General features: G+C 46.8%; 1 protein-coding gene across 1 annotated transcript in view; it reads left to right on the forward strand.

Annotated features, from left to right (window-relative positions):
• Positions 1 to 2276: 2276 nt before the first annotated feature.
• The window catches only part of LOC127461086 (vasoactive intestinal polypeptide receptor), a 104854-nt gene continuing 92058 nt past the window's right edge, over positions 2277 to 15072 (forward strand). The window contains exon 1 of the mRNA XM_051768392.1: positions 2277 to 2528. Coding sequence (XP_051624352.1) covers positions 2433 to 2528 — 96 coding nt within the window. The 5' untranslated portion in view covers positions 2277 to 2432. The remainder of the gene's footprint in view (positions 2529 to 15072) is intronic.

Below are 15072 nucleotides of genomic sequence, written 5' to 3' on the forward strand. Positions count from 1 at the left end.
TCAAATCCTTGTACAAATAATTGATATAATTAACATCTTCTCCCTCTTTTTACACTAGCAATTATGAGCCATGATCAGGCCTACAATGGGAAACAAGGGATAGGATTTGTATTTCTCATATCAAATGTGAAAGAAAAGGGAGAAAAGTCTTCCCAATATCAACAAAACCACAGGTCTTTCCATAAAAGTGGAGGGAAAATATATTAAAGATGTTTTTTTCACCCTTTGCAGGTTATCTTTAAAAAGTGAATGTTTTAGTGATTTGCTAACAAGAGCTAAAGAGTGGATATAACTTTAGGGTTTTAACCATTAAGCCCTTTCTCTAAAATTGGCAGGTTTCTTGGTTGTGTCAGTAAGTTGAACAGCCTGGAATTAGGGAGCCATCTCCAGGGCCTCCCAAATATAAGGATTTTGTTTTCTTTCCTTGGCAGGTGGTTTGCAAGACAACAAATCTGTCCATCTGTTTGAGCTTGAAAATGCAGCGGGGTTGGGGAGAAAGGAACAGCAAGGAGGATGTTATTTTTCTTGCTGTTACCTTTATTTATAGGATTTGTTTTGCTCCTCATGTTAAAGCAAGTTATACCTTGTGGTTTGTCTTGAGCTGAAAGGAGCATTGCCCTTAATATTGAATTAAATGTGCTGGAGAGGGGAAAGATTTCCACATTTTCATTAAAAATGAAGGTCAGTCTTGTCTTGAGCTGAGAAAATCCAGAAACACCATGTCACTGACCTGCAGCATGGAACTGTTCCCTCTTTTTTCTGGGGACAAGGGCAAAGAAAGGACATTCAGATCACTGAATTGGGTTGGGATTTGCAAACTTTGGGCCACTTGACCCCTTCTTACCAAGCTCATGTTTCAGAGGAAGCCAAATGCCACCAGCAGTGCTGGGTCACATTCCCAGGCCAATATGCTCATGGAAATACTGGGACATCTCCTTTCCCTGCCATCAAGGCCATGTGCCACCACCCTCCTCAGTGTCCCTCAGGGCTGAACCCAGCAGGGACTTCAGGCTGTGGATCTGCAACCTTCTCACTCTGGAACTGGAGGAATCCCACAGTGAACATGGAAAATCCAGCTTTGCTGATGTCCTCAGCCTTGGTTTCTCTCCAGCCCGTTGATGTGCTTAAAAGAAATTAAAAAAATATAGATATAAAAAAGTGAGAAATTAACAATTAACAAAGGAAGTGAATGAAAAGGGAAGGAAAAAGGAAATAAAGAAAGGGAGAAGGGGAAAGCTGAGGGGAAGGGAAAGATGAAGAGATGTAGACTGGGAAAGGGATAAATAGGGAAAAATGGAGCAAAAGGGGGAAATGGGGAAAAAAAGAAAAAAGAGGAGAGAAGGGGGAAAAGAAAAAGAAAGATGGAAATGGAAACACGAGGCGAAAAGGAAGAGGGAGGAAAGGGGGAAATAGAGAAAGGAAATGTGGGAAATAGGAGAGGAAGGGAAGGAGAGGGAGAACAGGGGGGAAAGAGTAAAAGGCGAATAAAGGAAAAAAAGGGAAAATGGAAAAAGAGAAAGGGAAAAATGAAAATAGCAGAGGGAGAAGGGAAAGAGGAAAGAAAAGAAAGACGGAAACAGAGGAAAACAGAAAAGAAACAGGGAGGAAAGGGGGAAACAGTGAAAAGGAAATGTGGGAAATAGAAGAGAAAGGGGGAGGAGAGGGGGAAGAGGGGGAAAGGAAAAAGGAAATAAAGGAAAAAAAGAGAAATGGAAAAAGAGAAAGGGAAAAATGAAGAGGGAAGAGGAGAGGGAGAAGGGAAAGAGGAAAGAAGAGAAAGATGGAAACAGGGAAAAACAGAGAAAAGAAAAAGGCAGTAAAGAGGGAAATAGTGAAAAGGAAACTTGGGAAATAGGAGAGAAAGGGAGAGGAGAAGGGGAAGAGGAGGAAAGAAAAAGGGAAATAAAGGGAAAAAAAGAGAAATGGAAAAAGAGAAAAAGAAAAAATGAAAAGGCAAGAGAAGAGGGAGAAGGGAAAGAGGAAAGAAAGGAGAAAGGAAGGGTAAAGAAGGAAATCAGGAGAAAAAAGATAAGAGAGAAAAAAAGGGGGGAGGAGGTAAAAGAAGGGAAAATTAATAAAAGGTAAAAGAAGCCGGGGGAATAAAAAGGAAGGGGGAGGGAGGAAACGAGCGCAGTGAGGGAGTAGGAAGAGGGAAGGAGCGGAGGGAAGGAGCCCCCCGGGCAGCGCTGTCCCCCCGGGCCCGGCCGTACCTGGGCGGGCGGGGGGCGGTGCCGGGCCCGCCCCGTGCGGGGGGCGGTGCGGGAGCGGAGCGGGCTCGGGGCCGGGGCTGCCTCCTCCTTCTCCTCTCCCTTCTCCTCCTCTCCCTTCTCCTCCTCCTCCTCCTCCTCTCCCTCCGTGCCCCGCTGGATGCGCCCAGCCCGGCGCCGGGAGCCGAGCGCTGCCCGCCGCCGCTCCGCCGGGCTCCGGCCGGGATGGGGAATGTTGTCAGGCTGGGGAACGCCGGCAGGATGGGGAAGAACGCGGTGCTGGGCGTCGCGGTGCTGCTTCTCGGCTGCCTCCTGTCCGCGGTGAGTGACCGAGGGGCTGCGGGATCCACCGGGATCCACCGGCATCCAGCGGGACCCGCTCCCTGCGCTCGCTGTGCCGCCGGCAAACTTTGGGCAACTTTGGGAGCGCTGCCGGGTGAAGGCAGGTGGATCCGTTCGCTTCCCTAATCCCCCCCCGTCCAGGTATTTGCTGATCTGGAAAACAGCAGTCGCTTGGTTTCCCTTTGTATTCAGGTGCGCGTCCTCTCCGGCAGTGAGAGGCTCCCTTGAGCTGGAGGAATTAATTCCCTTTGGGATTTTAGCGTTTTGTTTCGCGACCGGCTCTCGGTTTCGCTGCCGTTCAGGTTTGCAGCCCGGCTTTCGCTTTGCTCTGGTTTCTGTTCAGGAGCTTGGTGGTCCCATGCAAAGCTCTCCCCCGCCCCAAAACGGGGGATAACGGGATGAGAATTCCCAGAGGCCATTCAGCGGCAGGGCAGGGGGCTCTGGGGTGGGAGTGGGACCTTCCTCCAGCTGCCCACGGCAAGTTCCGCGAAGTGCTGCTCTCCAACAGCGCAACCTCGTGTGGATGCGCTGTGCAAGGGAGGAGCAGGAGCTGGGAGCAAAGGATGTGTTTTCTGGCTGCCGCGTCCCTCCTGGATGTGATTTCCACGCTTGCGGGTCCCTTACCGGGGCAGTGCCGTTTCCTCCCCGGCCGCAGATGGTTCGTAGCTCGGCGCAGGATGAGCAAACGGGGCTGTTTCTGCTGGCGATGTGTCTGTGCTCACACACACAAATACACACACGTGTGTGCAGGGGTTGATTCCCTGTGCCACCGGGACTCCTGCACATTTCTCAGAGCTACCTGGTCTTGTGGAAGGTGTCCCTGCCCATGGCAGGGGGCTGGAACTGGGTGATTTTTAAGGTCCCTTCCGAACCGCTCCGTGATTCTGTGATTTCAGGCTTTGTTCTCGCAGCCTTGTTTCCTTGCAGTGTTTGATTTCTAGTGAGCCTGTTTCTAATTCAGCAGGCTGGGGGAGGAGGGAGGTTGGGAGCTGGTTGTGTCTGAGTTTCCCTCTCACTCTTAACCTTCTCCCACACTTGTTTTCCCTCTGGAATGTGAGGTTGCCTCACCAGCATCCTGAAGTTGCCCACTGGAACTGGATTATGTTGTCAGTACTTTGTTGCTGACCACTTCTGTTTGAACTGCTGGGCTGGTGGGCATGGAATCATCTCAGAATGGCTTGGGTTGAAGGGACCTCAAAGATCATCTCATTCCAATGCCCTTGCCATGGTCAGGGACACCTTTCAGTAGATCAGGTTGCTCAGAGCTCCATCCAGCCTGACCTTAAAGCAGAGTCAGACCAACCAAGCCAAGCTCAGAGAGTTGAAGTTAACCCAAATGTTTCACTGCATCACTCACCTCCCCTTTCTTCTCCCCTTGTCCCTTAAGAAATGAAACAAGTGGACTTATTTCAATTTCTTTTTTTTTGGCTGTCACCACATGCCACCCAGCCATCTGCATAGCCAAAGACTTTTTTGGTGGTAGAACAGGCTGTGAAAATGGATTAAAGTATTAAAAAAAATTAGTTTTTGGAATTCTACAGAGTTTGCTTTAGGGAAAAAAAACAAAGTAGCTGATGTCCAGGGCTGGAACTGGGGACCAGGAGAAGGGGACAGCATTCCCATCAGCTGCTGGAGGTGCTCCAGCTTTTAATTCCACTGAAGCCCCTGGCAAAAATCCCATTTCTTTAAGGATTGTTGGCATGAAGAAATCCTCTGGGGCCAGATCCTGCAGAGGGGGAAGTCAGGCATCTGCTGAAGTTCACCCTGGAAGTGGTGACAGGACTGAGCCCTTTTGCTGATGCTCTGGGGTAGTCATTGCTGTCATAAAGCACAAAGCCCTAAAGGTTTGGGACAACACCAGGCACAGAGTGGGTGCAATCCTGTGACTTGTTCCTTTTCAAACCTTTCATTATTCTGTTGTGTTAATGTCCCTGGGATCTGGTTCATACTGGTGGGTTAAAAAGATTCATGTGCTCCATATCAGCACTGATCTGCAAGGTGACCAATACTGACATGCTTGAGAAAATCCCTCTTTGTTTTGTTTCTCAGCTTAAACCTTGGATTTTGTGCTCATTTTTAAAGCAAAAGCAGCTCTGCAATCGTAACCTGGCTCTGGGACCTGTGATGGCTCAGAAGAGTCTGGTTTGGTTGAGGGTTTGTTTGGTTTTTTTTCTCTCATATAATTTATTGTGCTAATTTTTATTGGCGCGTCCTTGGGAAAACTCTGAACGGGGAACAATCGGCTGATCAACAGGTTCAGTGCAATAAAAGCTTTGCAGCCCTGTGGTTCCTAATTGCTGTCATAACCTTTCACCTCGGCCTCTCATGGTCTCCCAAGTGTGGAAGGAGAAAAGGGAATTGGGCAAATCTCATTTGCTGTAGTTCATCAGGCCACGCTCATCCAAGACCTGCCCTGGGCAGCTTTGAACAGTGGCAAGAAAAGGGCTAAAGTTGGTGGTGGGGGCACAGTGTAAATGCACAATAATCCCTTTTAGGTTCTTTTGTGTCATTTTGCCTTTTTAAGGATGAATTTAAGTTAATTTGGCCTGAAGAGCTACGAATTAGACACTTTTCTTTTTTCAGTGTGTGTCTAGAAAATGAGATGTGGATAATTGGAGGCAGTTGGTGGATTCCACGTGCCTTCAGACTACGAGATCCTTGAATTAGCCAGATCTGCCCAGCTGGTGTAATCTGTACTTTTCTTCAGAGTTTTACTCTGCTCCAGCCATAAGATAGAATAAAAAAGAATGGAATGGAAAAGAGTAACAAACCCAGATCTGATCCTTCATCAGTCCGAGTGCAAATGCTGGAAATGGGACCAGTGTGAAAAATCAGTTAAATTTAAGCTCATGGCACAACCACTTCAGCTGCATCTGGTTCTCTTTCCTCCTGACATTGACTGAGAACCTAAAAAGTGAGATAAATATATTTTAAACAAAATACTCACTGTTTTTGCCAAAAATACAAGATACTCACTAGAATCCTCAAGTCTAGTTCCTGCACCCAGCACAAAGATCCTTCAGCTTAACAACATGTGTTTAACAAAGGCCTTGCCACAAAACCTCAGTGTACCATTGGGGGTGTGATTTATTAAATTTATACTTGTAGAAATGCATGACTGACTTTATTTAGGAAAACCAGTTGCCCAACCTTGTGTCTGGGTAGCTCTGAAAGTCTCGTCTCTTTATAAAGCTGAAAGTTTTCAGAAAACATTTATAATCAGCAATATATTTATTGTAGAAACTCTTATGTAGGGCACAACAGAGAAAAATTGAAAAATAGGCAAAAAAACACCCATGCATCTGAGTTAAAAACCTGCTCTGTGGAATATTTAAGGCTATTTCCAGCAGTGTGTTACTCCAGCCCACCAGTGTGTCAGCAGAGGGATTCACACCAGCATTATCACATCCTCCCTCCAGCCAAGAGGTCTGTCTCCAGCAGGAAAACTCCAGAGAGCCAGGCAGGGTGGGAATTGTGATGTATTTTAAAAGGAGATGAGTCTTTAAAAAAAAGAAAAGGGATATTTGCCAAACACTCAGCATCAGGAGGAGGATGGGACCATGGACAGAGAAAGCTGCCTGGCTGGTGAATTTGGGAGTGAGGGTGGATTTTCCCCTTTTTACAGCACTTTAAAAACATTCTGGTTCAGACTCCTTCCTTTTGTAACATCAGTGGTGTGAGAGCCCCAGGGCTGCACCAGATAAAAATGCAAATTGGGGTGTGCTGTGTTTTGTGCTGAGTCTGTCAGGTAGTGGCTTGTGAGGCTGCCCTGACATTTTGTCCTTGTTTCGTTGTTTCCCAGTGGTGTGACTTTTCTGAGTCTCTCATCTGTCTCTTCTCACTTGGCTTTCCAAGGAGGGGTCGTGGAAGTTGGTGGATGCAAAGCAGGGGGATGCTCTGCACATTTGGCAAGTGGGGTGTGAGTAAGTGATGGGACCATGTCGGTGAAGAGGGGCTTTGGCTCTCCAGAGGCTGCCTTGGGAATGGCAAAAAGACAGAGTTTATATCAATATTCAGGTGGGAATAATAATAATAATAATAATAATAATAATAATAATAATAATAATAATAATAATAATAAAGGATAGCAGCTTTTCCCCTTTACCAGATGGTCTTCAGCACAAACAACTGGAAAAAGTAGTAACTTGTCAGAACCAATCTTCCACTTCATGTCCTGACTTAGTCTGGTAGGACTGGGAAGTTACCTGGTATTCCAGCTGGATTGTAGACACAAATCCTTTTGGGAGATGGAGAACAGAGGGAAGAGGGACAGGAATATCTCACTGTTCAGCATCAAGTGTCCAGTTTATTGGCAGCCTGAGGAAAGGCACCAGACACTGCGTAGATCAATGAGACCCAAGATATGATGATCTTGTTTTCAGGTCGGATCTGAGCTCACTTGGAGGGGATTTGTCACACTCTGCATGGCCTCAAATTCAGGAAAAGGCTCAAATTATCTGTGCAGGATAAAAACTGTTCCTCAGGTTTTGATGGGGAGCAGGACTCAGCTTGGTTTTGTGAACACAGTGGGTCACATCCTGCCCTCAGACCAAGTCAGGCCCAGTGTGGCAGTGTCACTTCACTGCTGTGAGTGGGATCCCTGCTGCATCCCACCAGCTCCAGGGAAATGGGTATGTGGTTTTCCAATGCCTGGGAAAGATGGTGGGATTAAATATAACCCCACTGTCTGCTCTCATCAACTCTCTCTCTTCCTCATTGGAAAGAAGAGGAAGTCCTTTGCAGGAACCAAAATCTGGGAAATGCAACCAAGAAAAACCCTCAGTTCTGGGCCAAAAACATAAATAGAATGGGTTAGAGATGCTTGGAGACCCCAAAGCAGGAGGGGTTGGAGTTCTGGCCCATCAGGTGGGACGGAGAGCATGGATGGACAGAGAGACAGACTTGCCAAGCCTGCCTGTACCATGGCACTGATTTGTCCTCCTGCCCTGTGCAGCCAGACAGGGTTTCCCTCTGTGAGTGCTGAGTCCTTGCTGTCCCACTGCTCCCTCCCTTCCACGCTCCCAGATGTTTTCCAGAAGTCATGAGCTCTCACAGCTTCAGCTGGGTGGAAACTGAGCCAAGAGGGGAGATGCTTTTGCCTCTGAAAATGAGCTCCCAGAGGACTGCAGTGGAAGAAAAGTCAGACCTTTCGTTTTGAGGTATGAGAGGGCCAGGGACGTGATTCCAACCACCAGACTGGCCTCCCTCCAGAGCTCTCCCAGCTACTGCCATGGCAGGGAGGTCCTGTCCAGGGTGAGAAGGCTGTTCACCAGCTACTCTTGGAGTAGCCCACAGTGTGCTTGGCTCCCTGCCTGACCCCCCGGGATTTCTCTGGGATGATTCATCATCCTGGGCACAGGCTTCACCTTTCACATTACAAGACCAGGATGCAGGGGGAGTTCATTCATTAGTGCTCAGAAAGTGCCCTGGGGAAGGTCTGGAGGGGAAGATGAGCTCCCCAAAGCCACTGTTTGCTGGATGCTCCTTGCATCATTATACACCCCTTTATTTGTTAAAGACTTCTTTAACACTGAAAACCTAAAGGCTTCTGGAGATGCAAATAAAAGTGCAAAGTTTCCTTCTGATAAGGATGTTAATACAATGCCAACATTTTCTACCCTGAAACTTCAGCTTTGTTGGGAGCATCTACTGGCTCCAGCCTTGCTGCAAATCACTTTTAAACAGCTCAGCCTCATGCATAAACCCTAATGAGGGAAGAGCTATAATAGCAAGAGCACTTATGTTTAATAATTGCCAGTCTGCACAAACATAAATAGCCCGTGTGAACACGGCTTGACCTGCTGGCAGGAAGCAGGTGAGGTGAAGAGGCAGAAGCAGATGTGATATTTCTCTGCTGTTCCAGTCCTTGCCTCTGATGTTCTTGCCCCCACTCCTGTGAATGCAGATGTGGTGCCCTGGTAGGAGGTTGGCTTAGGTGGCATCAGCTCTCAGTTCATTAGTTTTCAGATGGTTGGTTTGTTAAGTGAATTTAGGGACATTTTTGTGTGCTATGGGTTGCTTAGGGCTGGAAAGCCCACATTAGTGCTGCTTTAGTGGCAGTTTATTGGGCCAGATTTTATCTGCAGCACTGGCTGTTAGATATATTTAGTATTTCCGGCACTTAAAAGACTTATTCCTGTACAGGAATTTTAGAGACCCTGCTGTACCTTACATTAGCAAAGTCACTTTTCCAGTCAACTGTAACAGTGGATATTAACAGCCTTAATCTCCCCCATTAGTCACATTAGGTGGATTTCTCCCCCCCAGGGCAGTCACTAACTATCCATTTCACTGTTTGCATTGCTGGGAGATGGAGATTTACACTTCTGTCGTTGGCATTTACACTGTTGGAACTGAATGGGAATTATTTTCTAATTCAGAATCAAATTGGGATTATTTTGTGATGCATTTCTCTAGTGAGCTGGACAGGCAGGGTTGGTGATGTCTTGACAAACTGCTGGATGTCATGGCTTGGCTCCATTGATCTGCATCAATTTAAAGTGGGGAGGAGACCAAAGGAGTTGAATATGGAGACCCCAACTCTGTTTGCTGAGCCACCACCCCTATGATCTTCCTCTTTCAGCAGGGATATTGCTGGTCCTGACAGCTGGGAGGCTGAGTATGAGCTCCACAGGTTTTTTCCTCCTCATCCCTGTCATCTCATCATTAGAGAAGGGGAAAAAGAAAAAAAAATCTATTTAAATACAATTCTTGCCTGCAGGGGAAAATATCAATACTTCATGTCTCCTTTTCAAAGCTGAAATCTGTCGGGTGTCTTTTAAAAAGCTGTTCCTTCGAGGCTCCAACCTTGATTCTGTGTTTAACAGATGTTTCAATTAATACCTGGCGACTTGTAACATCACAACCGACATCTGAGCAGCGTCTCCAGGGCCCTTATAAATGTCCCAGCTGTCCAGCCTGGGAGATTCCTTGCAGGTGTCCCTGGGGTGGGATTCCCCTGACAGATCAGGACAAGTTCTGGCATTTCTGTGCAGCTCCCTCTGTGATCAGCCTTGTCAGGTCTGTGCTGCTGCTCCCCCTCAGGCCCCTCAGGCCATTTGACACGTGGGAAAATATCCTGTTGTGCCACATCATCACTTTCCAGGGAGTGAAGCCCCCTGCAGGTGCTCTGTTATTTGGAGTCCCTGCCCATGGCAGAGGAGTTGGAATGAGATGATCTTTAATGTTCCTTCTGGGACCATTCTGGGATTCTCTGACTCTGATGCTGTGAGCACTGAAAATAAATGATCTCAGATGGCACCACGTGCCTTGTTATGCACCTTTCTGAACCCTCACTGACTACAGTTCAACCCTTAGGTAGATTTAAGATCTTAAGCTCCAAGCTGAATCCCTCCCCAGGTTTCTCATGTTGTGCAAGAAGGGAAAAAAAGAAGGAAATTTGCTCCATGCTGAGCTTTTCCCTGCAACCTGCTTTATTCATTACCCAAAAGCAGCTTTTATTTCATCTCTCCTAAGTGGCAGCTCAAACTTGGAGGAACACATCCCCTTGCAAGGCAGGAAGGAAATGAAATGGAATATACTGACTGTGATGACCACCCTCCCAAAAAAAAAAAAAAGAATCCACAACAATTCAGCACATTTGCACCAAAATAAAAAGCAGCTTCAATGCTGGCATCAGCATTTTTATGTGCTCAGCTTGGAAAGGGCCAGAATCCAAATCCTGCTGGAGATTATACCCCTTCCACCTTTATTTTGCCATAGCCACATCCAGCTCTTACTTTAAGTGAATGTGGTGATTATTTTTGTAGCTTCTTTCCCTTTACAGACCCCCATCCATTTGTCAGGGGGCAGGGGAACCCCTTTGGGAAGTTGATCCCATTTGTGTGTATGTGGGATACATGCACCTGCTTTTTTCTTTTTTAAATTATTTTTAAGTCACCTTTCACAGCCCTCAGGAGCTTCCTGAGCAGAGATTAAAGGCAGTGAGTGCCCTGACAGACTGTGATTTCTTGCAGAGGGAGGGAGGGAGGGAATGGAATTTTTTCCAGGACCATTCAGCTCTTGCTGGAAGGAAAACCTCCCAGCCCCGGGGCTGCAGCAGCTGATGTGGTTTGTGGATCCTGCTGCTAAAGCCACTTCATCCTCCTCAGCATGAGGGCTCAGTCCTCAGCTCTGCCCAGTATTTCCTGGCTGCTTTTCTCCCTGTAATTTGGGACAGTTCAGCCAGGATGTTGGTACTTTCTTCCCCTTGTTGAGCTGGGAGCTCCATGGAGGGGTGATGGAGCCCCTCTGCCAGCCTTGCCCTACCTGAGGACCCCTTTGAGAATCCCTCTCTGGAAGGTCACAGGCTTTTCCTATTGCCCTGGGGTCGTTTCAAAGCAAGATCCAAGTGCAAAAGAGCCAACCCTGAGAGAAGCCACTTGTTTCCCTCAAAGTCTGGATCCACCTATTTAGTTATTTTTCATTTTCATCCTCACTTTTAAGAATAATTAGGCTTTTCCAGCCTTTTTTAACAACAGAAACAGCTTGTCTTTTTGCTTGACATACTCAAAGGCAGAGAAAAATGCTGCTGCTGAGACAGTTCCCAGCTTTACAGGGCACCAAAAGGAGGCCAAACGTGAAGACTTACTGAGATGCTGAAGTGTCAACTGCTAAGCTGAGTGAATTTTTGGGGGGAATGATATTAAACTCAGCTGCAGATCCACGTGGGTCTCAGCTCTGCTGTGCACTTAATTCCAGTGCTCCAGGGATTCCTCTCAAAGGATTTTCCCACCCTTTCTGCTTTGCTCTACTCCCCGACTCTCCTTGTACAGTTTATTTCTTGCACAGTTTCTCCTTTTCCACCTACTGGAGATGGTACTTTGTAGCTGGGGCACAGGGATTCTTCTTCTTTCATCATCTCCAAACAGTTTCCTTTGCAGCACCGTTTCTGGCAAAATTAAACTTCGTTCCTCCTTGCCCTGCTCTCTCCTCCCTTTCCTGGGAATTCATGCAGCAAACGGAATATCAAAGGCTCATCTTTAGGCTGTTTGTGTACAATGCAGATGAGGGAAGGTTTTATCAAGAGAAATAACAGCCTACATTGGAACAACTGAAATATATAATTATATATATCTTTTCCTGTATATTTATACATAGAAAAATACATACTTTCAGGCATAGAGGTACTTCTTGATGTTTGAAGGAGAAACAAAGCTGAGTAGCCTTTGCTCTGGATTTGGCTCGAAGGTGTTTCTCAGTGGGACATGGAATAAAAGCCTGTTGGTTGTGGAGTGTCTTGTTGCAAAACCATCACTCCCGTCCTTCTGTGCTACAGACCTGCAACGTATCTCTGAAAGTCAAGCTCACAAATCAACAATCATGGCTCTTCTGGGCATTAGAGCCTTTAAAATTCCGTGGAGACAGTGATTTTTATGACATGCCACAGTTTTCCTCACGTCTGGCCACCTGCTCATTCCTTGGTGCCACAGAGGTGATAAGTCTTGCCTGTGCCTGCAGTCCCCCAAAGGACTGAGGCTCCCACCTCCCTGACTTAGTGATTTATTTGCTCTGCAGGTGCTAATTGCTCCTTTTTTTGTGTGTAATTAACAAACTTTACTCAACTTAGAACAGTGATTTCAGACCTATGCAATGTGCAGCCTGAAGTTTCCTCGGTGTGTTCCAGAGGGAAAGAGCTTTAAAAGCTCTTTTTTTTCTATCTCTGGGTGTACCAGTCAGTCCAATAAAAAAATATTATGTCCCATATATCAGTAGTCAATCATGGCTGTGACAGCACTTGATAAAACTGTGGTATGAGATGTTACTTTTAGAGACCCATTCATCTTGATCCTCAATTCTTTTGGAGACGCTTCAGTGGCTGAAGGTGCTCTGGGAGTGCATGATCTACACTATAATTTAATTTACACACCATGAGGAAGAGACTCGTAATGTTGAAGTGTATATTTCTGCCTTCCACCTTGGCTGTTGTTTTCATTTGGATCTTGCAAGCATGGGGAGACAAGGCAAGAACAACCTTTCTGTCTCCTTGAGGTGCCTGCCAACATAGGGCTCCTATTGTATTCATACAGTTATTTACCTTTCATTTCTTAAAATTCACTTTTTTGCTGTGCTGCTTTCTCTGGAAAGCTCTGGTAGTTAAAGTGTGTTAGCCAATCCCTGATGGTTGTGTAGATGGAAAGGAAATTAAAAGTTTAAGCTTGCTGCCTTGGGCCTACTTGACCTGAACCTCAGAAATGTCTTAGGGGACCAGTAAGCATCTGGAAATATTTTTAAACCTTGCTGTAAAGCTGAGGTTGTCTGTTCAGATTGGTTTGCCATGTGGTGTTGTTACAGGGAGATAAAACAAAGCCAGGATTTATTGAGGGGACATCTTCCAAAACCATTACATTATGTTGTGGAAGAGGAGCTGAGTAAAGGTTGTGGTTTTCTGAAGGGAAGGCACCTCACGCTCTCGACAGCACATGGATCTGCTCTTTGGAAAGAGAGGTGGGAAGGGAAAATGGTCCATGTGGCTGTTGCAAGCTGGGATGGAGGCCCCAGGGACTGGCCAGGACCTGTGATCCCAGCATGGAATTGCCTGGGGATATGGGGAGGACAGGGATGAGGGAGAGGATGGAGATGGTGGTAACTGGGAGCCACCGGCAAGAGAGACTTGAGGGCAGGAACTGCAGCTGCAGAGGGATTAGGAACCACAGCCTTTGGGTACATCCATTGTGGAATAACCCCAAATTTGAGCTGAATCTAGTGAGGGTTGACCCCTGGGTCTGCTGATCCCACTGTGGTCCCTGCTGTCTAGAAGAATCCCAGAGCTGTAGCATTCCCAGGGATGGCCCGTGCTGGGAATACTGAGCAGCCCAGGTGCAGCTCTCTCTCCTGAACTGCTTTATTCCAGCATGAGTTTTGTGGTTTCTTGTGTTGTTTTTTTTTCTCTGCATATTCATCTAATAGTGTATTTCCCCTCCTGTCCCTCTCTGCTGCAGATCTGACAGGATTTGTTATTACACAACTGCAGCCATCATCATCATCAAACAGCAACTTTGTCTTTGATTTGTCTTTGTCTTTGCTTTCTTCCCCACTGTGGGACTGCTGAGAAGTCAAGTCTCTCTTTCCAGAAGGGGTATTAAAAATGCTTAGCAGCTTGGTGCCCCTCTCCTTTGCAATTGTTTTTTCTCTGCCAGTTCACCACTCAAGCTTCCTGGGCTGTCAGCTCTGAACACAAGTATTAAATATATATTGCAGCCCTGGGAGGAGAGCCCAACCAGCCAGAGTGCAATGGACCTAAAAATAAATGCTTGATTTCCCTTGCAGAGCAGCCTGGGGAAAAGTACAGGCAAGGAACAGCATCCACTGGGGCAACCATAAGTAGCAGGAGATGAACCACTAAATTCAGCTGCAGTGGAGAGAGGCAGCAGTTCAGGACAAAGCTGAGCAGCTCTGAGTTCAGCTCCAGACTCTGGAAATGAACATTCTGCTAGGGGTGGTCTTGTGACTGATTGACTAAAACCCAACCTGGGAATGAGAAAAATATACTTCCTCTACTCGCTTTTTGCTTGTTCCTTTTCACTTTTGCCTGCCTACGTCCTGAAGGTGTTGGAATTCATGTTTGGCTGGATTAGCCTTGCAAATCGATGTCACAAGGATGATGCTGTCACCCTGTACATGTGATCCCATCAGGGAATGGAAGCATCTTCTTTTCCTTCACGGAAGAATTAGGAGAAATTTCTTCACTGAAATTACTGCCAAGGATTGGAAAGGGCTGCCCAGGGAATTGGAGGAATCACCATCCCTGGAAGTGTTCAAAAAATGTGTACATGTGGTGCTTAAAGACATGGTTCAGTGGTGGATGTGGCAGTGCTGGGTTAGTGGTTGGACTCCATGATCACAGAGGTCATTTGTGCTCAGACTCCACGATCTTTTCCAACCTTGAGGATTCCATGATTCTGAAGTGAAGGGCTGGTGCTGGAGTGTTTGTATGCTCGATAGGGTTGAATTTGGCTGGGGGTGGGAAGGTTTGTAGCAGCAAGGGAGTGAGGTGTGAGAACAACCTGCCAAGAGCTGCATTGAGAGCCAGAAAACCAACAATACCTTCTGTGCTGGAGGTTGGCCCATTTCTGAAGGGGAAGGGTTGTCTGTCACAGGGGCTGTCCCAGGAGGAGCCTGCCTGTGATGTGTGTGTTATTCAGGTGCTGTGCAGGGAGAGGAGTTGCTGTGATCCTGTTCACAGGGCAGTGCTCTCCCTCCTGCTCAAGTTAAAACTGACCAAGACAAAACCACCTTTAGCAGGAGCAAAGTATTACCAAAGTGGGGATCTCCCTGTCAGTGCAGGAGCAGAAGCTTGGTAGTGTTTGGAGCCACATCCATGATTTGACTTTGAGGAGACAGAAACAGGTCATCTTGGAAAGAGAACCATTTCTTCTGGTTGAGAAATGAAAGTCCAGTATAGAAATCCAGTGTAGTTTGTTGAGAGATGGGCAGGATCTCTCTAGGGTTTCATATGGTCATCATAGAATCGTGGAAAGGTTTGGGTTGGAAGGGACCTTAAGGATCATCTCATTCCAACCCC

The sequence above is a fragment of the Manacus candei genome, unplaced genomic scaffold (assembly GCF_025592945.1).
Source record: "Manacus candei isolate 608988 ecotype Guabito, Panama unplaced genomic scaffold, ASM2559294v1 h1tg000094l, whole genome shotgun sequence".
NCBI lineage: Eukaryota > Metazoa > Chordata > Aves > Passeriformes > Pipridae > Manacus > Manacus candei.